We start from the raw sequence: 26,696 nt of genomic DNA, 5'->3' as shown, positions 1-26,696 counted from the left end.
AGGAGGGGCTGCGGGGACGCGTGGCGAGACGGGATTCACCGGGCGCGGCGGCGGCGGACATGTCCGGCTCCGCCCGGACGTGTCCGACGGCGGAAGGAAGGAGGAGACTAGGGTTAGACCGGGATTTTCGGGGGGAGGCACAAATATATAGGTAGAGGGAGCTAGGAGAGTCCAAATGAGGAGCGGTTTTCGGCCACGCGATCGTGATCGAACGACCGAGAGTATGGAGGGGAGTTTGCTGGGTTTTGGGCCACTTTGGAGGGGTGTTGGGCTGCAAAGAGAAAGGGGGTTTCGGGCTACCCAGTTAACCGTTGGAGTATCAAACAACCTCCAAATGGCACGAAACTTGACAGGCGGTCTACCGGTGGTATACCAAGGCCGCTTGGCAAGACTTGGTCCATTCCGAGAACGTTTAACACCCGCTCACAACAGGAGACAAAAGGGGAACGCCGGAGGGCATAGGAGTGCCGGATTGCAAAACGGACCTCGGGGAAAATGCGCGGATGCATGAGACGAACACGTATGCAATGCAATGCACATGATGACATGATAAAATGCAACAAGCAAGCAAATGACATGGCAATGACGGCGAATAACTGGCAGACACCTGGCGCATCGAATCCGGGGCGTTACATTCTGGCACCCTGCCGAAGGGGGGAATCATCACCGGTGGCCATCTTCATCATCCCGGCGCTCTCCATGACGAGGAGGGAGTAGTTCACCATCGGGGCTGAGGGTATGTACCAGTAGCTATGTGTTTGATCTCTCTCTCTCTCTCTCTCCCTTTCTCTCTCTCTCGTGTTCTTGAGATGGCACGATCTTGATGTACCACGAGCTTTGCTATTATAGTTGGATCTTATGATGTTTCTCCCCCTCTAGGCATCTACCTTCTTGTTATGGATTGAGTTTTCCCTTTGAAGTTATCTTATCGGATTGAGTCTTCAAGGATTTGAGAACACTTGATGTATGTCTTGCGTGGGACATCCGTGGTGACAATGGGGTATTCTATTGATTTACTTGATGTATGTTTTGGTGATCAACTTGCGGGTTTAGTGACCTTGTGAACTTATGCATAGGGGTTGGCACACGTTTTCGTCTTGACTCCCTGGTAGAAACTTTGGGGCACTCTTTGAAGTTCTTTGTGTTGGTTTGAATAAATGAATCTGAGATTGTGTGATGCATGTCGTATAATCAAACCCGCGGATACTTGAGATGACATTGAAGTATCTAGGTGACATTAGGGTTTTGGTTGATGTGTGTCTTAAGGTGTTATTTTACTATGAACTCTAGGGTTGTTTGTGACACTTATAGGAATAGCCCAATGAATTGACCGGAAAGAATAACTTTGAGGTGGTTTCGTACCCTACAATAATCTCTTCGTTTGTTCTCCGCTATTAGTGACTTTGGAGTGACTCTTTGTTGCATGTCGAGGGATTGTTATATGATCCAGTTATGTTACCCTTGTTGAGAGAACTTGCACTAGTGAAAGTATGAACCTAGGCCTTGTTTCAAAGCAATACCGCTTGTGCTCACTTTTATCATTAGTTACCTTGTTGTTTTTATATTTTCAGATTACAAAAACCTGTATCTAGCATCCATATTGCACTTGTATCACCATCTCTTTGCCAAACTAGTGCACCTATATAATTTACCATTGTATTGGGTGTGTTGGGGACACAAGAGACTCTTTGTTATTTGGTTGCAGGGTTGTTTGAGAGAGACCATCTTCATCCTACTCCTTCCACGGATTGATAAACCTTAGGTCATCCTCTTGAGGGAAGTTTGCTACTCTCCTACAAACCTCTGCACTTGGAGGCCCAACAACGTCTACAAGAAGAAGGTTGCTTAGTAGACATAAGGAAACACTCGAGCTGGCAATTAAGCCAATCCTTGATGCTTTGTCACTCGTCTTGGGAGTATCCCAAGGCCATCACCGCACTTTTGTCGAAGTTGATCCTGAGGCCAGACATCTACTGAAAGCAAAGCAGGAGGAACTTCAAGTTCGTGATGTCGCTCACTGAGCCTTCCACCATAATAAGGTGTCATCAGCATATTGGAGGAGGGAGATCCTGTTCCCCCCAGCTAGATGTGCCACTATGCCCTTAATGTGGCTCGCAGCTTTGGCTTTATCTAAGATGGCCGCCAGAGCATCCACAACCATGTTGAAGAGGAACCGTGAAAATGGATCGCCCTGGCACACCCCACAGAAAGTGGGGAAGTATGGGCCAACCTCGCCATTAATGGTCACCGCGATCCGGCCCGAGGAGACCATTGCATTACATGGGTGACCCATCTGTCGTCGAAGCCCTCACGGAGCAAGCATTCCCGAAGGAAGGACCAACTAACCGTGTCGTAAGCCTTGTGAAAATCCATTTTCAAAAAGACTACATTGAGGTGTTTGGAATGCACCTCATGGAGTGCTTCATGAAACACCAGGACTCCGTCCAAGATGCATCAGCCCTGGATAAAAGCGGACTGATCAGGGTGACTGATCCGGTCGGTCATTGGGGCCACCCTAATGGCATACCCCTTTGTGAGGATGCGGAAGATGACATTAATCACCGTAATTGGGCGAAATTGGCGGATATCCGAAGCCCCAGTTACTTTGGGGATGAGGGTGATTATCCCAAAGTTCAGCCTGGTGAGGTCGATGGACCCTACAAAGAACTCCTCAAACAGGGCCATCACCTCCGGCTTAATAACCTCCCACAAGGTCTGGAAGAACTTCACCGGGAGGCCATCCGGACCGGGGGCCAAAGAGGGGTCCATGCTCTTAATTGCCGCCCACACTTCCTGCTCGGAGAATGGGGCCGTAAGGGCTACGTTTTTCGCAGGCGAGACACAACAATGGGCCTGCCAGATGTCTTGCGCAAGGGCAATCCCTCCCCGAGGGGAGGCAGAGAATATGTCTCTGTAAAAGCCGTTTACATGGGTCCGGATGTCCTCCGGCCGCTGCAGGAGGGTCTCACTGTCCCAAAGCAGAGGGATGGAGTTACAACGACGATGGCCGTTAGTGATGGCCTGGAAGTAGGCGGTATTGGCATCCTCCTTGAGGATCCAATTCTGCGTACCCCGCAAGCGCCAGTACGCCTCCTCATCCGCGTAGATGACCATGAGCTGGTCTTCCAGATTGTACCTAAGCATCCATTCCTCAGTTGAGAGGCCTGCGGCATCAACACACAAATCGAGGGACTGGATGGCCTCTAGGAGGGATTTCTTTCGCTCTCGGATGTCCCGGCCCATGTTTGCACCCCATCCTTTCATGAATTGTCGTGACCGCTTAGCACAGAAGTGTCAGGAGTCAACGGCCAAGAGGGATTGATGGGGGGCATCGCGCGCCACCGAGCGACCACTGCAGCGGCAAACCCCGGCTGGCACAACCAGAAGGATTCAAAGCGGAAGTGGGGCGGCAGGGGGGACGCTCATTCTCCAGAGAGAGGAGGAGGGGCATGTGATTGGAACCAATCCGCGTAATCGCCCGGAGCAAAGCTAGGGGCAACGAATGTCCCACTCAGGAGAGCCGAAGCCCCTGTCAAGGACTGAGCGCGTCAGCTCCACTTGGCGATTGGTCCAAGTGAACCTGGCCCCAACTCTATCTAACTCGCGAAGCCCCATGTCCGCGATGTAGTCATTGAACCTGGCCCCAACTTATCATTTCTTGGATGGCCACAATGTCAATTCGCTCGGTTCGCATGTACTCTATCAGTTGGCGGCGTCGGCCATCTTGGCCAAAGCCACGGATGTTCCAGAAGAGGGTCCGCATCACGAATCCATTGGGGGGCTGCTTGACCCCAAGACTCGTGATGCACTCTGGGCATGGAGGGCTGCAGTGCGGGAGCGGGTGCGGCCCCGGATCTCCACAGGATCGGCCACCGCACGCGGCTGGGCACTTGGGGTGGCCATAGAAGGGGCCCCCGATGAGGTCGAAAGGCGTGCACAGGCCTCGGCAGGACGCCCATCGAGGATTTCCCTCATGCGAATCGCCTCGATCTGAGCTAGCGGGGGTGCAATCTCACCCCGGAAAACTATGGCCGAGTCCGCCGCCACCTTGGCGAGGTGGCCAAGCGGTGCCGACTCCAAAGCAAAAAAGGAACAACTAGCAGGGGTGGCTGGGATGGACAGAGGTTCCGGGCAGCGGCCCGGAGCTCTGCCCGCTCGGGGATAGGTAGAGCAGGGCTGCCCTCCGGCCTGGCCGCCTCGATCCGAGCACTACAACGAGAAGATGTCACCGAAGTCGAGGTTGATCTGCCCTGCCTGGAGTAGGCTGCAGTCCGGGGGGGTACCGGAGTGGTCACCACCGCCGACGGCCCATCAAAGGCGGTGTACAAGGACGCCAGAGGCAGGGCGGGAGCAGACATGCAGCAGAGCTGAGCGGAGGCCAGGGGGTCGGGGTCGCAGCGGCACCGGGGGGCAGATCGGCCACCCCCAGTGTTGGAAATATGCCCTAGAGGCAATGATAAATTAGTTATTATTATTATATTTCCTTGTTCATGATAATCGTTTATTATCCATGCTATAATTGTATTGATAGGAAACCCAGATAAATGTGTGGGTACATAGACAACACCATGTCCCTAGTAAGCCTCTAGTTGACTAGCTCGTTGATCAATAGATGGTTAGGGTTTCCTGACCATGGACATTGGATGTCGTTGATAACGGGATCACATCATTAGGAGAATGATGTGATGGACGAGACCCAATCCTAAGCCTAGCACAAAGATTGTAGTTCGTATGCTAAAGCTTTTCTAATGTCAAGTATCTTTTCCTTAGACCATGAGATTGTGCAACTCCCGGATACCGTAGGAATGCTTTGGGTGTACCAAACGTCACAACGTAACTGGGTGGCTATAAAGGTGCACTACAAGTATCTCCAAAATTGTCTGTTGGGTTGGCACGAATCGAGACTGGAATTTGTCACTCCGGTTAACGGAGAGGTATCTCTGGGCCCACTCGGTAGGACATCATCATAATGTGCACAATGTGACCAAGAGGTTGATCACGGGATGATGTGTTACGGAACGAGTAAAGAGACTTGCCGGTAACGAGATTGAACAAGGTATCGGTATACCGACGATCGAATCTCGGGCAAGTACAATACCGTTAGACAAAGGGAATTGTATACGGGATTGATTGAGTCCTTGACATCGTGGTTCATCCGATGAGATCATCGTGGAACATGTGGGAGCCAACATGGGTATCCAGATCCCGTTGTTGGTTATTAACCGGAGAACGTCTCGGTCATGTCTGCATGGTTCCCGAACCCGTAGGGTCTACACACTTAAGGTTCGATGACGCTAGGGTTATAAAGGAAGTTTGTATGTGGTTACCAAATGTTGTTCGGAGTCACGGATGAGATCCCGGACGTCACGAGGAGTTCCGGAATGGTCCGGAGGTAAATATTTATATATGGGAAGTCCTGTTTTGGTCACCGGAAAAGTTTTGGGTTTTATTGGTAACGTACCGGGACCACCGGGAGGGTCCCGGGGGTCCACCAAGTGAGGCCACCGGCCCCGGAGGGCTGCATGGGCCAAGTGTGGGAGGGGACCAGCCCCAGGTGGGCTGGTGCGCCCCCCACAAGGCCCAAGGCGCCTAGGGTTGGGGGAGGTGGCGCACCCACCTAACTTGGGGGGCAAGTTTCCCTTCTCCCCCCCTTGGCCGCCACCCTAGATGGGATTGGGGGCAACCGCACCCCTTGGGGTGGAAACCCTAGAGGGGGCGCACCCCCTCCCTCTCCCCCTATATATACTTGAGGGTTTTGGGGCTGCCAACACATGAGTTTCACCTCTCCCAGGCGCAGCCCTACCTCTCTCCCTTCTCCTCTCTCGCGGTGCTTGGCGAAGCCCTGCAGGATTGCCACGCTCCTCCATCACCACCACGCCGTTGTGTTGCTGCTGGACGGAGTCTTCCTCAACCTCTCCCTCTCTCCTTGCTGGATCAAGGCATGGGAGACGTCACCGGGCTGTACGTGTGTTGAACGCGGAGGTGCCGTCCGTTCGGCACTAGGATCTCCGGTGATTTGGATCACGACGAGTATGACTCCTTCAACCCCGTTCTCTTGAACGCTTCCGCTTAGCGATCTACAAGGGTATGTAGATACACTCTCCTTCCCCTCGTTGCTGGTTTCTCCATAGATATATCTTGGTGATTCGTAGGAAAATTTTGAATTTCTGCTACGTTCCCCAACACCCAGGTCTGGTACGACCGGCTCATCGAGAGGCGCAGAGAGGCCCGGAGACAAGACCGACCCCATCACCCCCAAAGGCGCGGTTGTCGAAGGCGAGGGCGAAGCGAGCGGGGTCGGGTCAGCCACGACGGAGAGAGTAGCGAGGATGCGGAGGAGGTAGCATTGGGGAGCGAGGGGATGACGCCGGGAAGACCTGAAGGCTCGCGTCGGAGGCATCAAGTCCGTCATCGTGCGACGGGGTGGTCGCAGCGTGGGACCGGCCTGCCCCTGTGCCGCCCCTGGCAGCCGAGGCGGGAGGCTGGTTGTGGGGGGACTGTCCTCGGAGTCATCATCATTCTCCTCCGAGCCGGAGTCGTGGCCGTGGCGGGGGTCCCGGTCGTTGCGATGGCCCCCCATGCCTCCCCCATCAGGGCCACCCCCCAAGAAGCTGTCGTCGGGGATGCGAGGGCGTCCAATGTGGTTGGGCGGCTCGGGGGAGCTGCGGAGGTCAAAACCTTGGTCGTTGAAGAACACCCGGTCCGTGGCGCGGAGCTTAGACGAGTCAAGTGATTTGACCTTGACTCGCACCTCCTCCTCCTTGCGGAGAGAAAGCTCGTCCATCACGACCACCTTGCTGAGGATGTGGGACATATTCCAAATGACCCTCTCCAAGCGGGCGATGCCAGGGAGGCCGCCGATGAGGATCCAGGCCGTGTCTAGGACAACAACCGCCAGAGGGTCCCTGACCAGCACAGAGATGTCGACCACTAGCTTGTTGAGAGCCAGAGTTATGTCGTTGCTGCGGGTGCCGTAGCCGTGGCTAACCACGTCGGGAACACCATCGAGAACTGGCCTCCTGCCAGCAAGGTGACCTGCCAATCCCAGGTGCAGTGGTAGAGGTGGTTGAACTAGGCCTCGATCATCTCTAGAGAGGCAACCCCGTCCCGCATGGTGACAATCGCCAGGAGCGAGGGTTAGGGGGAAGGGATGTCAGGCACCTCGATGTGGAAGTAGCCGAGGCCCTCGATCCTATGCCCTTACATCATCAACTCCTCCGTCACCGGACGATCGGGGCAAAGGAACGCCGGGTGGTCAGGGTCCGAGCACACGTAGCAGCACTGGGGGCACGTACATGCCACCTGGGAGTGGCCAAAGAGGCCGCAATTGAAGCACTTGACGAGCTCAGAGATGCGGCCATCAGGGAGCAACACGGGCGAGGTGGAAGTCGTCGGGTCGCGAGAGGGGCCGGAGGCCGAGGTAGCACCATTGGCACGCCCCAGACCTCGCTTCTTCTTGCGTTTGCTCCCCTGGCGGCCTCGACCCGCCCCATTGCCGGCGGGAGGGAAGCTCGGTTCACCCCGTGGGGCTGGTACCGGTGAGGCAACGTGGGCGGAGGGGGGAGGGGCTGCAGGGCCGGCTGCTGGGGACGGGCAGGGGAATGAGGGCGGCCGCCGCGAGCAGGAGAGCGGCTGCTCTCCCTGCGGTGCGTCAGGGACGGGAAGTGATGGCGCTGGCTGCGCCAATCGAAGGTCGGGGGTGAGGAGCGAGATCGGGACCGTCCCATGTGGTCAACGCGGGCAGGAGAACGCCGGGGCGGCGAGCGACGGTCGTCGCGGGCGGGAGACCGACAGCCGTCGCGGGCAGACAGCTGCCAACGGAGGTCCTCCTCATGCCGGAGTGCATCGGGGGAGGGCGGACGGGATCTCTGCGGTCGTCGGTGCGGCGGTCGTCGGGGCGGCGCTTGGGGCGCACCCCAGCATCGTCCGATTCGCGAGGCATGGCGGCCGGCGGCGGCGGCGCAGGGCGATAGCGACGGTCACTGGCGGCGGGGAGGGGGCGCGCGAGGGTTTGTGTCGAGTTGGGACGGGAGGAAGCGATGGGGGCTGACGAGGGAAACCGGCCGAGGGCCATATTGGCCGCACGGGCAAGCAGGCCGGCCCACTAGTTGACCGCCCAAGACTGGGCCGGCCCATGCCCGGTGCGACCCAAGCAAGCGGCCCAGGCCCAGCCGCAGCGAGGCCCGCGGGCATGCGACCCAGCCAGCGAGGCGGGGAGGCAGCTGTTAGGGTTTCCCCTGACGCTGCGACCACCGCCGTGGCCGGAGCCGGCGCCGGCGTAGACGCCACGGCGAGCCAGGAACGGCGCAGGGGGGGACCAGGAGAGAAACGCAGGGTGGAGGATCCGAACGCCGCGATGAAAGGTCGAAACGGGGATCTGCGGACGACGACCGGAGAGCACGTCGCCGGCGTCAAGGCCGACGCATGCAGAACGCACGGAGAGACGACGGAACGCCACGAGCATCGGGCGGGCCCTTGGTTGGACCGCCCCGCGACGCCCCACGCCGGAGCGCGGCGGCGGCGAGCGGTCCTGGACCCAAGGGTGGCCTTTTGGTGCGGCGTCGGCGGACGGGGCGCCGAGGCCTGCCGGCGAGCCTGCGGGAGGGATGGGCGACCGTGCCGGGGCGAGCTCTCCATCACCACGCGAGGCACAGCCCGGCGAACCGGTGGCTCAGGACAGACGATGGGACGGCCAGCGGCAGCGTCGTCGGCCTCCGCGAGGTCAGCCCAACGCAGCGGCGACTCCACCGGGGGGGGGGGCCGCGGCGAGCGCGAGGGGGGAGAACCCGACGGCTGGCTGCGGGTCGACGGGAGAAGGGGCAACGATGGCAGCGTCCGAGGTAGGGCAGACCGGAGGCGGGGGCGGCGGCGACACGGCCGCGGGTGGCGCGTCGCCAGCGGAGTCGCGGGAGCAGGTCTCCATCCAGCCGTCACTTTCTCGGAGTACTATTTTTAGTACAAAGTTGTACTAAAGTTGCGACACTTATTCGAGACGGAGGGAGTATTAGATATAAAATGCACTTTGTCTATGTTTAGAAAAACAACAGTAACCATACTGATGCGACGTAGACGTTGGATTTGTTATTATTTGTCACGAGTTCGGGAGATTCCCCGCTAGCGAGTATTTTATTTAGGAAATCGTTGAGCGGGGGGAGGCGGAGAGAATCACCCACACGTAGATCGGCGATTCACTGTTTATTTCGAGACAATCAGTAGAGGAGAGAGAGATGCCTCACCCACTCGTAGCTCCGGCTGGCGATGCGATAATAGACACAGAGTCGCACAGTGCTGCATCTGGATCACGCGTAGTTTTCTCCTAGGCTAAAATTTGCCACACGAGTAACAATGCCTTCCGGTCATGCTTTCGCCTAGCATCTGATGTGAGCGCCGCTAGAGATTTGATGAAATGAAAGGAACAACTGAAGCCAAGATCTGACCGATCCGTTCTGAAAATTCTGAATTCCAACATTGGACCACATCGCCAGCCCCAGCCGCCTCCCCACCTACCCACCCGCCTTCGCCCCCGCGGCGGAGCAGGACCGGCGTCCTCCACTCCGATTGAGACCCCGGTGATCGGCAGCGACGTTTGCTAGTGCGAGACCATGTGCGTGCGTGCGTTCAGTGCTTTTTGTAGACAAGGAAACGGCAGAAGCAACGCCTTCCTCGTGGCAGGCGCCGGGCACGAGTGAGCTTCTGACCACGTCGCCGGTCATCGGCCCGGCGGACGCACGGCATTAGTAGGCCCGGTGCAGCTTTACGTGCATAACTAAGCACGACTGAATCTCTTTCCATTTCTTACTGCGCGCGCTGAAGAAAATGGACATCGTCCTAATCCAACCCGAAATCCCTCCCCTCTATATATAACCGCAAGCACGCAGCTCACTTCTCCCGTTCCGTTCCCGACCCCTTCCCCGCCACAGACAAAACCCAGCGAGCCGCGCGCCTCTTCCTGGCCGGTATGGCCTGCTCCCACCTCGCCGCCGCCTCCTCTTCACCGGCGACCACCGCCGCCGCGCTGCGTGCACGGGCGACGTCCCCCGCCGCCGGTTTCGCGCGCCTTCCTGCCACCCTCCGTACGAATCCCTCCGTCTCCCTGGTTCTATCCCGCCGTTTCATTGCGGATCTGCCGAATCCTAGATTGATTGGGCTTTTCCCCTCGCAGATCCTGAGAACGGTGGGTTGGCCCTCAGGGGCAGGAGGGCGGTGACGCCGGTAGTCGCCGCCGCCGGGCCGGCCGCCGCGGCGCCGGTGGCCGACCGTGACGGAACCCCGGCCGCGGTGAAGCAGCCCATTATCGTCATCGACAACTATGATAGCTTTACCTACAACCTGTGCCAGGTATATATGGTTTCACATGTTCCTGACCCATTCGCATTCCGGCTGCTTCTGGCCGGTCTGTGTATGCCATATCTTTGCCGGCGTAGAGGAGTCACTTGGTGGGTTGATCCGAACGTTTCAATGTTCATAGAGTTTTTATTCCCATGTTTTACTTTTTTGCCGTGCGAGCTGGTTCGAGCGGAAGTCGCATTCTCGGTTGAGTCAGGCCATATTTTCTAGTCAATAGTTGTTTTTCCATTTAAAAAGGGAGAAAAAGATTCCACTGCCCTCAAGTATGCTATTCGTAGCATGGAATGTTGTTTTAGGGATTCGGAATTATATATGGTCTGGTACAAGAATTTATCTTGCTACTTTTAACCTTATATGATGTTTTATCACAATGTTTTTTTAGAAGTCTTACACAAATGTATTTCTCTATTTGAGAAGCAACATGAATCTGCTAAGCATTTTTCTACATTTGAGAATTAACACGAATCTGCTAAATATGCTGTTAATGCCCGGTTGTTCTAATAAATCCTAACAACAGATGATAACATTTGGCAACCAACGTCGCAAGAATGTTTTTTCATTAGAAGTACAAAGTTGGATCCCCTGCAATCTATTCTCAAAGATTTTCCATTTAAAATATGGCCTTCTAAGAAGCATTCCTTGTCTGAAAGATCCAAATTGGAATCAAGAATGCATTATCTGGTTAGGTTTGGTGTCTGTTTCAGATGCACGTACTTATGAGCCGGTTAAATCTATTTTTCGCACCTTTACTTTAATATGACGTGAACACATGCTATGAGAAAACACGTCTTGCTGAAATAGAGTGTTTGATGCAGTATATGGGGGAGCTTGGATTAGATTTTGAGGTGTACCGTAATGATGAACTTACCATAGAGGAGGTAAAGAGGTATAGTTCTCTGAGCACCTCTTCAATTGTAATTTAGTTTCATTCTGGTCCAACGTAAGGGGCCATACCATATTACAACTTTGTTGATGATGTTCCTTTCTTTGATCTTATGTAGGATGAAACCACGAGGAATACTTATTTCTCCAGGGCCTGGTTAGTTTTTCTTACCAAATCTCATAACAGTCTAAAGTTTCTGACCTTACGAATAACATTCATATTTCTTCTTTAGGTGAACCGCAAGATTCAGGTATATCATTGCAGACTGTTCTGGAACTTGGGCCAACCATCCCAATATTCGGAGTTTGCATGGGTCTGCAGTGCATTGGAGAGGCTTTTGGAGGTTAGATTTATCTCTATGGACACATGGTTTTCCATGATCTGTTATTCAGCCTTGCTGATGTTTTTTCTTCTATATGAATATACAGGGAAGATTATTCGTGTTCCTTCTGGTGTGATGCATGGAAAAAGCTCTCCAGTTTACTATGACGAAGTTCTAGGAAAGTCCATATTCGAGGGCTTGTCAAAGTATGATTTCTCAACCATTAAGTAAACCATGGATTGTCGGTTCTAGCTTACATTACGTAACAGTTGACTGACACTGCTATTGTAAACATTGAACTGCACACATATTGTCTTTGCTTCTGCTTTTATGATAACCAGGAGTGCTTTCGAGCTCTATTTTACTCCCTCCGTTCCGAATTACTTGTCTTAGATTTGTCTAGATACGAAGGTATCTAGCACTAAAATGAGTCTAGATACATCCGTATCTAGACAAATCCAAGACAAGTAATTCGGAACGGAGGGAGTACCTGTTTAGAGCACACACTTAGGTTTGTCTTGAGAAATTTTGTAACATGTGCCATGCAATGGCGAGTCAAATTTTTAACATATTCAGTTAGTATCAATGATAGTATGCTAGAATGGAGGTAGCTTTTTTCAACCATGGAAAACGTTTCTGTTTGTTTCCTTGTTCAGTCTGGCACTTGTCCAAATTGATCTTCTGATTTGACATGATCCTCACTTTGATGAACAGCCCTTTTACCGCCGCAAGATATCATAGCCTGGTCATTGAGGAGGAAAGCTTCCCACACGATGAACTGGAAGTCACGGCATGGACTGAAGATGGACTTGTCATGGCTGCTCGCCACAAGAAGTACATGCATATCCAGGTATTTCTCAACTCCACACATTATGTGTCGCTTGGCACAATTCTCCTGCCGCTCTCCGGAGAGCGCTAACTGATATATGGTGTAACTCTTCCAGGGGGTCCAGTTCCACCCAGAGAGCATCATCACCCCTGAAGGCAAGAGAATCATCCTCAACTTCGCGAGATATGTCGAGGAGTTTGAGAAGCAGACCTCCGAGGGGAAGTAGATGATTCAGGAAGCAGAGCAGTTAGAGGAAGTAGAGACTATTGTTGAGAGATCAGGCAGGCAGGAAGGGGCCTAAAAGCCAAGCAGATTCAGAGGAGAGGAATAAGGGAACAGCGCTTTCCCGTTGCCATTCGTTTGGTTCATTGTAATATATCATTGTGGATGGAGATCCCGTATGAACTTCATTCGGTCAGTTATGTGCGTCGTGGTGCTCTTTCTCAAATAATAAATCGGTGGAAGCTGAAGTTGTTAGCAATTTTTTACTGGTTCCATGCCTTCTGGCACAGTGCTTCAGACTTCAGAGTTCAGAGTGTTCGCTATTTGTTCTCTGTTCCGGTGTATGCCTTTTCCAACTCTCTTTTTGTTTTCGAGAAAAGCCTTTCCAACTCCTAGTTTTTTTTTTTTGAGAAGTTCCAACTCCTAGCTAACGTGGACCGACCTGACAGATCGGCCCATTACTAAGCCAATGAGCGAAGGCCCAGTAGACACAAGAGCCCACACCACAGGTACTGGGCCTTCGCAGCCATGCCGACTAAAACCACCTCCCTTTTTTTCCCAGAAAAGAAGAGTAAAACCACCGCCTCTATAAATAGCGATTCAGATAGGACGAGAAGGGAGTCCAACGCACCATACCTCCAGCCCCCGTTCCCTTCCACCTGTCCGCCTCTCTCGCCTGTCGGCTCAATTCTGTCTGTTGCCCTCGCGAGCGGCGGCGATGGACGGTCACGGCGACGGCCGGCAGCCCATGCTGGAGAAGGGCCCGCCGAGCCACCGGGAGCGGCACTTCACGGCCGGGGAGGTGGTGCGCGACGTCATCATGGGCGTGTCCGACGGCCTCACCGTGCCCTTCGCCCTCGCCGCGGGCCTCTCCGGCGCCAGCGCGCCGTCGTCGCTCGTCCTCACCGCAGGCCTCGCCGAGGTCGCCGCCGGGGCGATCTCCATGGGCCTCGGAGGGTAACTTCCGATCCCTCCTCCTCTGCTTCGCTTCTCAAATCTCAATCACGCACCGCTCATCTAGCGAAGTAACCGAGGTTACAATACAGATTGTTTTGTCAACGCGCATGTCCGACTTAACGGGTAACTATAGTACAGATCGCGCGTAGTACAGACGCGTGTCAGCATTTGCAGAGACACATGGACTCTGGCGCTCTGCCTCTTCGTTTACCGCAGTTCTTACTATGGCGACAGAGATTAGGGAGATGCATCATGCATGTACCCTGCATCTCTGTATCTGTGCGAGTGATTCGGTATAGATATATTGATATCAACAGTAGATTAAGCTAGCAAGCGAGAATGGTTCTTGCTCCTGCTGTCAGAATTATGTCCAACTGTAATGGAGTAGAATGCAGTACTGCTTACAGTGAATCTACAGTTGTAGTTATGCACATCCTAGCTAGTAGTTGTATGTTATGAAGCTAGATCAAGTTAGTCATGACTACATATATTCACCACGGCACATGTGTGCGTGCTGAATCTTGCGTTGTTATCTACTCAACGCCTGCTCATTGTTCTGCAGAGTGCATTGCACACACGCGTCGCTGTCTAACCGTCTGTTCTTCTCTTTTAGCCTCAACTGCAACTTGTAAATTACCCTCATGTCGACCCAAAAGATCATTGGGGAAAAGTTAGCCCGTGAGGTAGACAAGTGCGCGGACATGTGGCCCTCTTCGACGTGCTATTTCAGCACACTTTATGTTAACATCACGACTTTTTCAATTCAAAAAGTGCCCACAAATGGTAGTGGAGAATAATATTTGTCCCTTTAAACTGTGGAGAAAGACAAGATCACATTGTTTACAATTCAAAAAGTGCCCACGAATGCATGATTGTGAATTTTCTGATCGGCCACTGTGTCATGTGGGTAGGTACCTGGCTGCCCAAAGCGAGGCAGATCACTACAAGCGGGAGATGAAGAGGGAGCAGGACGAGATCATTGCCGTCCCAGACACTGGTACATGGACATAACTGGATAACAAGTTCCTAGATTCCCCCAGTGTGTAGTAACTTGCAGCCTAACCACCGCTGGTATTTTGACTTGTTTAATGATCATTCAGAGGCTGCTGAGATTGGGGATATCATGGCAGAGTATGGGCTCGAACCGCATGAGTATGGCCCTGTCGTGGAGGGCCTCCTGAGGAACCCGCAGGCTTGGCTCGAGTTCATGATGAGGTATATGACAAGCAGCTGCTGACACTATGTATTGTTTCTGATTGCACTATACTGAAAATGTAGATACTGCCACAGAACTGTCAAGACTGAAAATTTAGATACTAACACAGGGCTGTCAAGAAAACAAAGCAGCTGTAACAATTAATTAACAAGAGCATATTGCGTGTGATAGGCATGATTTCTTTACTAACCGGAGCAATGTATTCAGGTTCGAGCTCGGATTGGAGAAGCCGGATCCTAGAAGAGCCTTGCAGAGCGCTTTAACAATAGCGCTATCTTATATCATCGGTGGATTGGTCCCTCTCCTGCCCTACATGTTCATCTCCACGGTCCAGGACGCCATGCTCACATCAGTTGGAGTCACGCTGCTCGCGCTCCTTTTCTTTGGCTACATCAAGGGTCGATTTACTGGGAACCGCCCGTTCCTCAGCGCTGTCCAGACTACTATTATTGGTGCTGTTGCCTCTGCTGCGGCATACGGGATGGCGAAGGCTGTGCAAGCTAGATAATCTTATGGGGTGCACTTGTATCCAAACTTTTCACTAGCCTGCAATGAATTCAGAACAGATGTGAATTTGCTTCTTTGAACAATGCATTATACAGTATTACATTGCAATCAGTTGCAGATGAAGCTAGCCTGTTCCTCCTTTATCTAAAAATGGAGTAGAGCTCTTACCTTACATGTAGTCATGAATAATTGTTGCGAGGATAAAATACTTGCGTACTAGCTCCATGTAAGCTGAACTGAGATGAGATAAAGTGAAATTAGTGCAAAAGTCCATCTTGGACTGAAACCAACATAACTGACCATATCAAGCATACGTTTTTATGCAGACTGGGACTCTATTGGGTAAACTTATGAAAGTTACTGTTCCACCACAACTAGGTTTAAATAGAAGCCATGAGCTAGAACAAAATCATAGAATATTAATATAAAAAAATCATAGAATATGCCTTATGATGATTTCAGGTTTTTCAACTATCAACCCAGCCTGAGAGTAGAGTTGCCTGAGCAAGGAGAATCATTTGAACCCTATAAGCAACCAATACTGCTAAATTTTTTGCTCAAGGCGTCTCAGAATTCAATTTTCAAGTAAACATCTGTCACCATCTTATTTATTTACTAATCAGATAAGTAAAATTACAAAACCAAAAGACCATCTACCATGTAGGCTTTCCCCATGCTACGCTGCGAAGTAGTATCCCCCCATCGAGGAGTGGAGTAGCAATATTTGTCTGCCTAAACTTGCAGAGCCTAATCATATTGCATTTTTCTATCTCGGTTATCGGAGACCGATGGTTCTCTACTGGTGAGGAAGTACTCATAAGATGTCTTTACCCAGAAACCTTATCTATCGTGGTAGCTCTTGGCTGGTTTCTTCTTGACAAGCTCGCTGATCAGTGAAGTATAAACGCCAAAATCTGGCACCATTCCTTTTGCACTTTTCAGCTCTTCAGAATCAGTAACTTTTCCATGCTTGCACTGCCCATCCAAGAGAATGTTGTATGTGATATCATCTGGGGACACCCCTATATTGAGCATTGCATGCAGAAGCATGTCGGCATTCTTCAGCTGCCCCAGCTTGCAGAGGCCACTCATAATCACGTTGTATGTCACAACTCCTGGTTTTCGACCCTTGTTCTGCATCTCCTTCAGTAGTTTAAAGCCTGTCTTCACGTCGCCTTTCCTACAGAAGGCGTCAATCACCATCGTGTAGGTCGTGTTGTCAGGCTCCAAACCAGCTTCAATCATCTCAACAAGGACCCTCTCGGCATCGACTGGCCGTCCTGCCTTGCTCAACCCGGAGACGAGTGCTGTATATGTCACCTCATCCAACGCAACCTCTTTGTCCACCATTTTCTGCTTGATATCCATCGCCATGTCTAGCTTGCCGTCCTTGCAGCAACCATCGATGAGTGTGGTGTAAGTCACCTTATCTGGCTTCAGACCTGTGCCCCTCATCTCTTCCACAATGCATTCGGCAGCCTTAAAATTTCTCGCCCGACAGAGCCCATTCAACAGTGCATTGTATGCCACCAAATCTGGCATCACACCCCTTGCCCTCATATCCTGGTACAAGTCCATTCCAGCCTTCACATCCCCATCCTTGCAATGTGCATCGATCAATGTTGTGAACACAATGGTATTGGGTTTCACGCCTCTCTCGCGCATTTCACCAAACATCATTGTTGCATCCTCCATCCTCCCTGAACTGGACAAACCCTTTATCAGAGCACTGTAAGTGTAGACATCAGGTTTGATACCCATCTGCGTCATTCCCTTGTACAGCTCGTCTACACCGTCCAGATCGCGCGCTCTACACATGCCTGAAATCAAGGTGTTGAAGCTGACCACAGTCGGCTGCACGCTCCTCGTTCGCATTTCGTCGAACACTTTGCGTGCACCTGCAAGGTCCCCAAATCTAACAAAATCTCGCATCAGCACGTTGAACTGCCTGACCTCCGGGGGCATGCCGGCGTCAAGCAGCTGCAGGTAGAAAGTGTATGCTTCGGGGGTAGTGGGGAGCCGGCTCATGAGGCCGAAACACACAGGCGCCGGTAGGCGGGTGCCGCCGCGGAGGGCGAGGAGGACGAGGGAGCAGGCGTCGGCGAGGAGGCCCTCGTCGGCGTAGGCCGCAGCGAGTTCGGAGACGAGAGGGGCGGGGTCTCCGGGGGAGGCAGCGGGGAGGAGGAGAGGGAGGAGGCGCGGCGGAGAGGAGCGGCCGAGTCGGGAGACTAGGAGGCGGAGGAGCGGGCGAGCGAGGTCCGGGAGGCGGTGGAGGAGGAGGTGGTGGGACATGGAGAGGAAGGAGGAGGGCGTGTGGCGGAAGAGGCCGGGAGGGGAAGCGAGAAGAAGTAGGCGGAAGAGGGAGAGGAGCGGGAGCGGCGGGAGGGAGAGGGGGTTGGAGCGGAGGAGGGAGAGAAAGTGGGCGGAGGTGAAGGCGGGGAGGAGGCGTAGGAGTGGCGCCGGCGCCGTGGCCGGGAGCGGGGCGGGGTGGACTGGCAGAGTGAGCGCGACTTCGGAGGCGGCAACGATCAGGGGGTCGGCCTCGGTTGTGGACGGCGAATGCGATGGCGGCGCCCGCGGTGCGGCGTACCATGGGAGAGGGGAGGACGTCGCCGGCGGTGTTTCAGCGGGCGGCTGGAGGCGCGGGCGGTGGCGGAGGGCTCTCCGCATGTTTGCGAGCGGTGGGGCGGGGACGGAGAGAATGAGCCTCCGTGGCTAGTGAGCTTCGAGCCCGCCAAGTTGAAAGATGGGACGGCTTGGTCGATCAATCTTTTTTTTTAAGGGAACGGTCGATCAAGCTTTGCGATTGACTAGCAAGATGTCCGTGCATTGCATAGAATATCAAGATGCATTTTTTTATAAAACATCTGTTGTGATTGATCTATGCAGGAGTAATTTCATTGTCACGATCAGGCTGCCAGGGTATTGCAGGCGACGAGCTAAGGTAGATACAACGAGCAAGATTCAAATTGGAGAGGAGCAGGGGACGGAGGTAGAAGAGAGTAGAGGATAAGATAACAGAATGAAAGGCCAGAATTCGGCTACAATCTTTTCGATGCGTTTTCCTCTCTGGGGCCCTGCTTATAAACTGCAGGTTACATGATCTGTATACACGGCCCATTGGCCCACTACATACTTCCCCTACACCCACCTACAACCCATTGCTTCCTTTGAATCTCCCCGTGGCTTCTTTACGCCTTCGAGTTGCTCCCTTTGCGTCTTCCTCGAGGCAAGGCTACCATCGACAGTGCGTGAGAACTGACAATATCTCCCCCTGAAGAACCAGCGTGCCCCCATGCTGGTGCATCTGAAAAACGATTCTTGAGCACCTGGTAGTCCTCCCAAGTCGCTGATGATGCAGGAATAAAACTCCACCTCACCAAAATCTATAGATGAGAGGCATTTCCTTTTTTAACTAGCCGGCGATCTAGAATCTCTTCGGTATCACTCCAGGCACTGACAAATCAAGAGGAACATGTAGAGTCGTGAACATTGGAGTATGGTCTGGAATGTGAGCCTTGAGCTGAGAGACATGAGAAATTGGATGGATTAAACTGCCCCGTGGTAACTCCAAACGGTATGCTACATAGCCAATCTTGTCGAGCACTTTGAACGACCCAAAATATTTGAGTGCTAATTTAGGACAAGGTCGATTTACCACTAACGATTGAGCATAGGGTTGCAAATGCAAGTAGACCATCTCCCCCACCGTAAACTGACGATCAGATCGTTTCTTGTCAGCAAAATGTTTATACTTGCACTGAGCTCTGGCCAGATGGTTTTTCAAAGCTGTTGTATGCTGAGTATGAGATGACAGTGAAGTCTGCACATCAGGATTTAGAGAGGTGGGTGTCCTGCCAGTTGCCCCACATTCGGCTCATGTCCATATAAGGCTTTGCAAGGAGTGCAACCCAGGGAAGAGTGGTATGAAGAATTATACCATAATTCTGCTTGAGAAGCTAGGCAACCCATTTAGCTGGAAAATCATGTACTGCACATCGTAAATACATTTCAAGGCACTGATTCACAGGCTCCGTCTGGCCATCTGTTTGGGGGTGATACGCAGTACTCATCTACAATTCAGTGCCCCACACTCTAAACAATTCCTTCCAGAACGCACTGGTAAAGATCTTGTCTCGGTCTGACACAACGGAAAGAGGCAGTCCATGCAGTTTGACAATATTATTGAGGAATGCCTTGGCCACTGATGCTGCTGTAAATGGGTGTTTAAGTGGAATAAAATGACCCACTTTAGTAAAACGATCCACAACCACCAGAATAACACTAAAACCTTGGTTGCAACAATCTTGGTGTTTTGCATAGTTCATGTTTAGCTTGCTGACAAGTGTTACACTGCTTGACAAAGTTCTCCACGTCTGTTTTCATCCCAATCCAACAAAATAATTGCTTGACTCTGTGATAAGTAGGCAGTATACCAGAGTGACCTCCCACAAGAGTGTAGTGGAAAGCCTGGATGATCTTGGTTTGCAAACCCGCATTAGCTCCAATCCAAATCTTGTCCTCATGTTTAATAAGTCCATCTTGCAACATGAAACCAGGGCAAGCATTGCTGTCTACTGCTAGTTTCTGCAGCATCAGCTGAGCAGTGGGATCTACCATATAGGAATTCAGTACCTATTGGATTCAAAGTGGATTGCTGGAGGATATTGCTTGCATAGGAAACAAATGGGCCACTCTAGGAAGTGCATCAGCAACAGTGTTTTCTACTCCCTTCTTATACTGGAGGGAAAACTGTAGCCCAACTAGTTTTGTCATAGCCTTCCTCTGCAAATCTGAGGAACAACTGATCACCTAGATGACATAAGCTTTGATGATCTGTTTTAATCACAAAAGGTGCCCTGGACAAATAGGACCTCCACCTATCAATGGCCATCATGATTGCCAGAAACTCCTTTGCGTAGATACACAGTTTCTTACTGGTTATTACCAGTGCCTTAGAGCATCTCCAACAGCCGCCCAACGCGCCACGCACTAAAAAAGCGTTTGCAGCGCGCCGATTGGCTGTTTTTGCGCGACGCGGAGCGCTGCCTCCAGCGGCCGCTGTAAACTTAGCGCGCGTGAGTAGCTCCAGCAAGCGCTGCAAAAATACTGCGCGCGCTCTCTCGCACAAACAACATATGCACTCCAAACACAACCAAGAAGATCAAACACAAACAAAATAATCAACAATAAATAGTTCAATTTCGTTATTACAACTCAAACAAATAGTTTATCTTTCAATACAACAAATAGTTCAACAATACAACATCAAACGCACAAATCATGATGCTCTTTGTCGGCCATTCCATGCCCACCACTCCTCGATGAGATCCTTCTGAAGATAATCATGCGTTTCGACACGTCAAATGGCATGATAGGAGGCAACAAAACGGGCCACCCTCTCAGCCCTCCGCTGCACTCGCACGGGATGTCCCAAGAGCTCATAGTGAGAGTAGTCTACATCTTGACCACGCTCATTCTTGATGATCATGTTATGCATGATCACACAAGTGTGCATGATGTACCAAAGCATCTTTTGATCCCAAAATCTAGCCGGTCCTCTCATAATAGCAAATTGGGCTTGCAAAATCCCAAAAGGTCTCTCCACATCTTTTCTAGTTGCCGCCTGAGCATTGTGGAAATCAAGAATTTTCTTACCTTCCAGTTTTTCCAACGGCTTCACAAATGTTTGCCACTTTGGGTAGATGCCATCCGCAATATAGTAGTTGTAGTTGTATTGTAACGCCCCGAGACCGACGCTCCAGAAGACTTCCAGCTATTCCGAATTTCGCCGTGTGTTTCTTTTGTGATAGAGGCGGGGTGTCCCGATCTTTTGATGAGATGATAACTATCGATTTGGTGGAGACGACTTTGACGACCCGACTACAAACGTGCACGACGTTGCGCCTTAGCAATCGCTAAACCAATCTCCTGAGGTTATTGACCACGCCGGAAGCACGGTCAACCTGACCACGAAGGTCTATTCCTGCAAGCAATCGAAGAACAAGCAAGAATATGATAAAAGCAATCTGAATATTGCGAGTATATATGAAGTTTTGATAAAGATGGGGATCCGTAAGCGGTCTTGGTCTGGTCGTTGGACACAAACGAAGTACACGAAGTTGCAATGGCTAACTTTTAACTAAACAAATCCCAAGCGAAAAGCTACTAGATGGATCTACTTATATAGGATCAAGGGGTGGCGGCCTAGGAGGTGGGAGGACGTCCCAAGGCAGCCTAAAACTAACCCTAGGTCGTACAAGGCCAATGGGCCCAAGTGGAGGTGATGCAACACCTTTGGACTTGTTGTTTGACTCGGATTCTGCTGCAACGTCTGATTGTTTCGTATATATCTCAATGCTCCGGATGAATTTGAAGGTGAATCCAATTGGGCTGGAAAGAGCACAAAATCTAGAATCCAACAAAAAAAGAATCACCCAATTCTGAGTCCGTATGAAAAAGTTGTTGGCGTTTTGAGACATGTATGTCTGTGCAGTCCGAATCTGAATCTAGAATGTGAGAGACTTGGACTCTATCTTCTCTTGGCCCAAAAGTGACGTGAGAGAACTTTTTGAACAACACTTAAACATCTCTTTCTCTCTTATCTTCATATGTGAATTGTACAAATACTCATACACCTGCAATTAGACAAAACACAAAAGTGTGTGAAGTATTTTTGTTCTGGATAACATAAATAGATTATTGAATAATTTGCACTAGAAATCACCTGATAAATATGCATGTATGCAATATTTTTGGTCGTATCCAAGATAGTCATGTCCTCATCATCCTCCCCTTTTTGAAAACAAAGCCGTCCTCGGCGTTGCTTAATCTGAAATGTGGCTAAGAAAAGAGACAAGGTATACATGTTGTATATGTATATGTCATCCATTTTTACCTCCCTTGATTTTTGCACATATGACACATGTATACATGAGTAACTTTTATAAATCATAAAATATAAAGCCAAAATATTATCATAAATAGAAGGCATGAAAATATTGTAACTCGGTTTGCACATATAAGTGAAGCTCTTATTCCTATCAAAAGATTGACAATATTCATCATTAAACCATCCCAACATTGGTGAATAAACCTTACTTGCATCAAATTTACATGCTACAACATGCTTAAATAAGCAAACATGCAGTAAGTCATTGGACACAGAATCATCACCAAGATTAGAGGTCATATCAAAATGATTAAACATTGGTTCTTTTGCATCAATAGTTAATTCAATGGGTGCACTCAAAATTGTTGGTATTTCAGTTGTTTGATCACATGATGCATTCATGATAGTAACATGATTCTCTAAAATAGGTGGCGTGCTCAAATCAACAGGTAACTCAACACATGATGTATTTAAGTTAATTAGTGATGCATCATTCTCATGTGAAGTTATATCATCAATACCTTTACTGTTATCTTGTCGCAAAGACGTAGCTGATGTCGGTATGGACAATGACGATGTACCATACACTTGAGATGATGTCGCACTCACAATCTGAGGTGTGGCTGGTCTAGTAGGTGCAACGGTGGAGGAATCAACCGATGGCAGTGAGCATGAATTGGAATAGTAGTTGTTGTAGTCACCCAATGCATCCTCCTGTAACTGTCTCTCAAAGGTATAAGCACAAACATGCATACCAGTAATGCAACGAGGAATATACCTAAATCTTGCCTGAATATCATGGTTCAAACCACCAAAAAATCTATTCATTGTATCATCCTCAGATTCTTCTATGTCACAATGATGCATATAAGATTTGAACTCTTGGTAGTAAGCATGAACAGTGTTATTGCCTTGTTTAAATTGTTCAAATTTGCGAAGCAATTCACGATGATAGTAAGGAGGGAAAAATTGTTGTCTCATTACATGTTTCAAATCTTTCCAAGTTGTGGGTTGGTTATCAATGTTTTTCTTACAATGCACACTCCACCAAATAGAAGCAAAATCAGTAAATGCTCTAGTGGCAGCTCGTACTTGCTCAAGTTTAGAATAGTCATGGTAACTAAAATTTTGTTCTACTTCAAGCTCCCAAGCTAGATAAATAGCAGGATTAAATCTATCCTCAAATGATGGTAAAGAGATAACCTGACCATGTGCTTGTGTGTGTTGTCCCAACTCTCGTGATGGTGAAGATGTGTTCGTCGTCCAAGAACTTCTTTCTCCGGAACCTGTCATGATTAGTAGAAACAAGAAACAAAATTCAAGAATAATGTTCCTATGAACAACTAGGATGTGGTTGTAACGTGCTCACAGTAAAGCAAATATCAATATCTTACAAGTTCTTACCATGCGATAGGTGGTGACAGGCAACCAGCGGTGTCAAATAACTCCGAAGATTGTGTAAAGCGATTGTCAGGGGAACGTACGTATACACGGTGTAGAAATATGTGGAGCTGGGTTGCTATATATGGTAGCAAAAGATTAGCAATAATCAATTCAAAGATGTAATGTTGAATAAACGCTCAACGACGGTACTGTGCTGGTCCTAGGCTAGATCGGACTAGAGAGGCGAGCCTAGAACACTAATGAGGTCACGGCATAGCACAACTAGCATCAATGAAGGATAAGTAGCTCTCGACAGCAAGATATAAGTGAAAATCACAACGGCAGTAAAGATAATGATGAATAACAACTGCCAAGTAGGATATATAACAACTCTCTCTCCAATTTTCCTCTTGAAAAGTTTGCTACTAACTCAAGCTTTCCAATGCAAAAAGAATCACTCAATTCTAAATTGATATGAGGAGTCAAAGAATTTTAAAACTGACCTGAAAAACTGGAACAAACTGTATGCGCGAACTTTGGAGGGCAAAAAGACCTATTTAGAAGATGATTTTGAGGCGCCAAATATTGAACTTGCTTTTGTAACTATTCAGATGCGTCTAGTCGCTAGCTTTAATTTGAGTACTTGTGGAGTCAAAACGGACTTCGTATGAGAAAGTTATGCCTGTTTTACTAAACAGTGCACAAAACAGATTCCAATCCGAATTCAACTACGAGCTTGAGTCTAGATAGATCCGAATTTTGTTTTTTTTTCTTCTCACTTTTTTTCCTCACACTTTTTTCCTTTTTTTCTCTCTTTTTCTTTTTTTTTCTTTCCTTTTTTTCTCTTTTTTTTCTCTATCTTCTTTTTCTTCCTCTTTCCAAGACAAACTAGATAAGATGCAGATTGGATCAGGCGAAGATGTGAGTGATCTCAACTATGATTATGATGGTGGACAGCGGATGGGATAATGATGCAGCGGCAGCGTGACTAATGTGAACAGAACTCGAAACTTTAAAGGAACTAGACACTAAGACCAGCAACTGACACGACGATGCAACCGATAATTCAACTATGCAAGCAATTAATAGAAAATTGCAAAGGCTCAGACTGGCTTGGATAAAGTATGAACAGATCTAACTTTTTTGTGGCTTTTTCATGGACTGTAGGTATGAATGACAGATGCGATCTAAACTATGAAAAACTGTAAAATCTCACCGAGCAACCTGAAAACTGATACCACTTGATAGAGGCGGGGTGTCCCGATCTTTCGATGAGATGATAACTATCGATTTGGTGGAGACGACTTTGACGATCCGACTACAAACGTGCACGACATTGCGCCTTAGCAATCGCTAAACCAATCTCCTGAGGTTATTGACCACGCCGGAAGCATGGTCAACCTGACCACGAAGGTCTATTCCTGCAAGCAATCTAAGAACAAGCAAGAATATGATAAAAGCAATCTGAATATTGCGAGTATATATGAAGTTTTGATAAAGATGGGGATCCGTAAGCGGTCTTGGTCTGGTCGTTGGACACAAACGAAGTACACGAAGTTGCAACGGCTAACTTTTAACTAAATAAATCCCAAGCGAAAAGCTACTAGATGGATCTACTTATATAGGATCAAGGGGTGGCGGCCTAGGAGGTGGGAGGACGTCCCAAGGCATCCTAAAACTAACCCTAGGTCGTACAAGGCCAATGGGCCCAAGTGGAGGTGATGCAACACCTTTGGACTTGTTGTTTGACTCGGATTCTGCTGCAGCGTCTGATTGTTTCGTCTATATCTCAATGCTCCGGATGAATTTGAAGGTGAATCCAATTGGGATGGAAAGAGCACAAAATCTAGAATCCAACAAAAAAAGAATCACCCAATTCTGAGTCCGTATGAAAAAGTTGTTGGCGTTTTGAGACAGGTATGTCTGTGCAGTCCGAATCTGAATCCAGAACGTGAGAGACTTGGACTCTATCTTCTCTTGGCCCAAAAATGACGTGAGAGAACTTTTTGAACAGCACTTAAACATCTCTTTCTCTCTTATCTTCATATGTGAATTGTAAAAATACTCATACACCTGCAATTAGACAAAACACAAAAGTGTGTGAAGTATTTTTGTTCTGGATAACATAAATAGATTATTGAATAGTTTGCACTAGAAATCACCTGACAAATATGCATGTATGCAATATTTTTGGTCGTATCCAAGGTAGTCATGTCATCATCATTTTGTGCTTGCTCTTTTATTTTTGCATTGCATCATGTCATCATGCCATCATGTCATTTAATTTTTAAAACTCAACTAAATAAATTGTATGGATTTTTCGATCCATTTAAATTGAGGGAAGGGTGACTTCTCTTTATAACATACCCTCCCGATATTTAGGGAGATATTATAAAATATTCCATTGTTTTGGAATCACCCATGAACCCACTTGCATATTAAATCCCTTGGCCTTTTCTTCTTCAAGTTTTGACTCTCTAACCTTGCCAATAATTCTTTTGTCATTTTCCGGAGCTCCACCAAAAATCCGAACATTTTTGGACCTTCCTTTTATCAAGTCCTAGTTCAAAACTATTTGAATTAAATTCAAATGAGTTTGAATTTAAATCTTGCAATCATGGCCTTTCTATTTTTCTTAGAACGAGCATATTTTTGCGAGTCCGGGAAAATTACCCCCATGCTCAAATTATTTCTCCAACCCTTTCTTTATCTCCTTTTATTTCTTTGCTATTTATCGCTTTTGGTAGATAAAAGAATAGAGGGAGAGAAGAAGCCTTGCAGCCCAGCCGGCATCTTAGGCCCATCCATCCTCCCAAGGCCCAGCCCACCTAACCCCTCCTAACCCTAGCCCGCACACGCAGCGCCCGATCACTTCTTCCCTCGCGCCGCCAGAACCCTTCGCTCGAACTCCCTCCTCTCGATCCCCATCTCCCTCTCGATCTCCTCCCCTGTGCTCGATCCCCTCCTCCCTCGTTGCGCCGTCGCAGAGAGAGAGAGAGAGGAGCGCCGCGCCCTCGTCCCCCTCGGCCTCCTCCTCGTCGCCTGCATCCGCCGCCAGCCACCGCAGAACCAGGCCGCATCAGCCGGCCTCCTTCCTCTCCTCCTCCATGGCACCTTCCTTCTCCCCCGTGTCCCCAT

The 26,696-nt window shown here is 49.7% G+C and overlaps 3 protein-coding genes across 4 annotated transcripts; 2 read left to right on the top strand and 1 right to left on the bottom strand.

The window, feature by feature from the left end:
- The first annotated feature begins 9,731 nt into the window (after positions 1-9,731).
- On the top strand, positions 9,732-12,865 carry LOC119364525 (anthranilate synthase beta subunit 1, chloroplastic-like). Its single transcript, XM_037630005.1, has 8 exons — positions 9,732-10,073; positions 10,163-10,338; positions 11,163-11,233; positions 11,349-11,386; positions 11,463-11,573; positions 11,659-11,758; positions 12,267-12,402; positions 12,497-12,865. The coding sequence occupies exons 1-8, from the start codon at positions 9,959-9,961 to the stop codon at positions 12,605-12,607; spliced, it is 858 nt and encodes a 285-aa protein (XP_037485902.1). The 5' UTR covers positions 9,732-9,958; the 3' UTR covers positions 12,608-12,865.
- Positions 12,866-13,230: 365 nt separating this feature from the next.
- LOC119364524 (vacuolar iron transporter 1) lies at positions 13,231-15,406 on the top strand. Its single transcript, XM_037630004.1, has 4 exons — positions 13,231-13,560; positions 14,472-14,557; positions 14,661-14,775; positions 14,984-15,406. The coding sequence occupies exons 1-4, from the start codon at positions 13,322-13,324 to the stop codon at positions 15,282-15,284; spliced, it is 741 nt and encodes a 246-aa protein (XP_037485901.1). The 5' UTR covers positions 13,231-13,321; the 3' UTR covers positions 15,285-15,406.
- On the bottom strand, positions 15,210-17,989 carry LOC119364523 (putative pentatricopeptide repeat-containing protein At1g09680). 2 transcript variants are annotated; one of them, XR_005174967.1, is made up of 3 exons: positions 16,123-17,989; positions 15,452-15,519; positions 15,210-15,322 (listed from the first exon to the last, which is right to left on the bottom strand). XR_005174967.1 is itself a non-coding variant. In XM_037630003.1 (1 exon), the coding sequence occupies exon 1, from the start codon at positions 17,951-17,953 to the stop codon at positions 16,124-16,126; it is 1,830 nt and encodes a 609-aa protein (XP_037485900.1). In that variant the 5' UTR covers positions 17,954-17,989; the 3' UTR covers positions 15,857-16,123. The 2 variants fall into 2 exon arrangements, 1 of the variants encoding a protein (XP_037485900.1); XM_037630003.1 differs by lacking the exons at positions 15,210-15,322; positions 15,452-15,519 and having other exon boundaries at positions 15,857-17,989.
- Between the last annotated feature and the right edge of the window lie 8,707 nt (positions 17,990-26,696).

This window comes from Triticum dicoccoides, chromosome 2B, assembly GCF_002162155.2.
Source record: "Triticum dicoccoides isolate Atlit2015 ecotype Zavitan chromosome 2B, WEW_v2.0, whole genome shotgun sequence".
Lineage (NCBI taxonomy): Eukaryota > Viridiplantae > Streptophyta > Magnoliopsida > Poales > Poaceae > Triticum > Triticum dicoccoides.
Note: the sequence above shows the minus strand (reverse complement) of the source record. Positions and strands in the feature narration are given on the sequence as shown.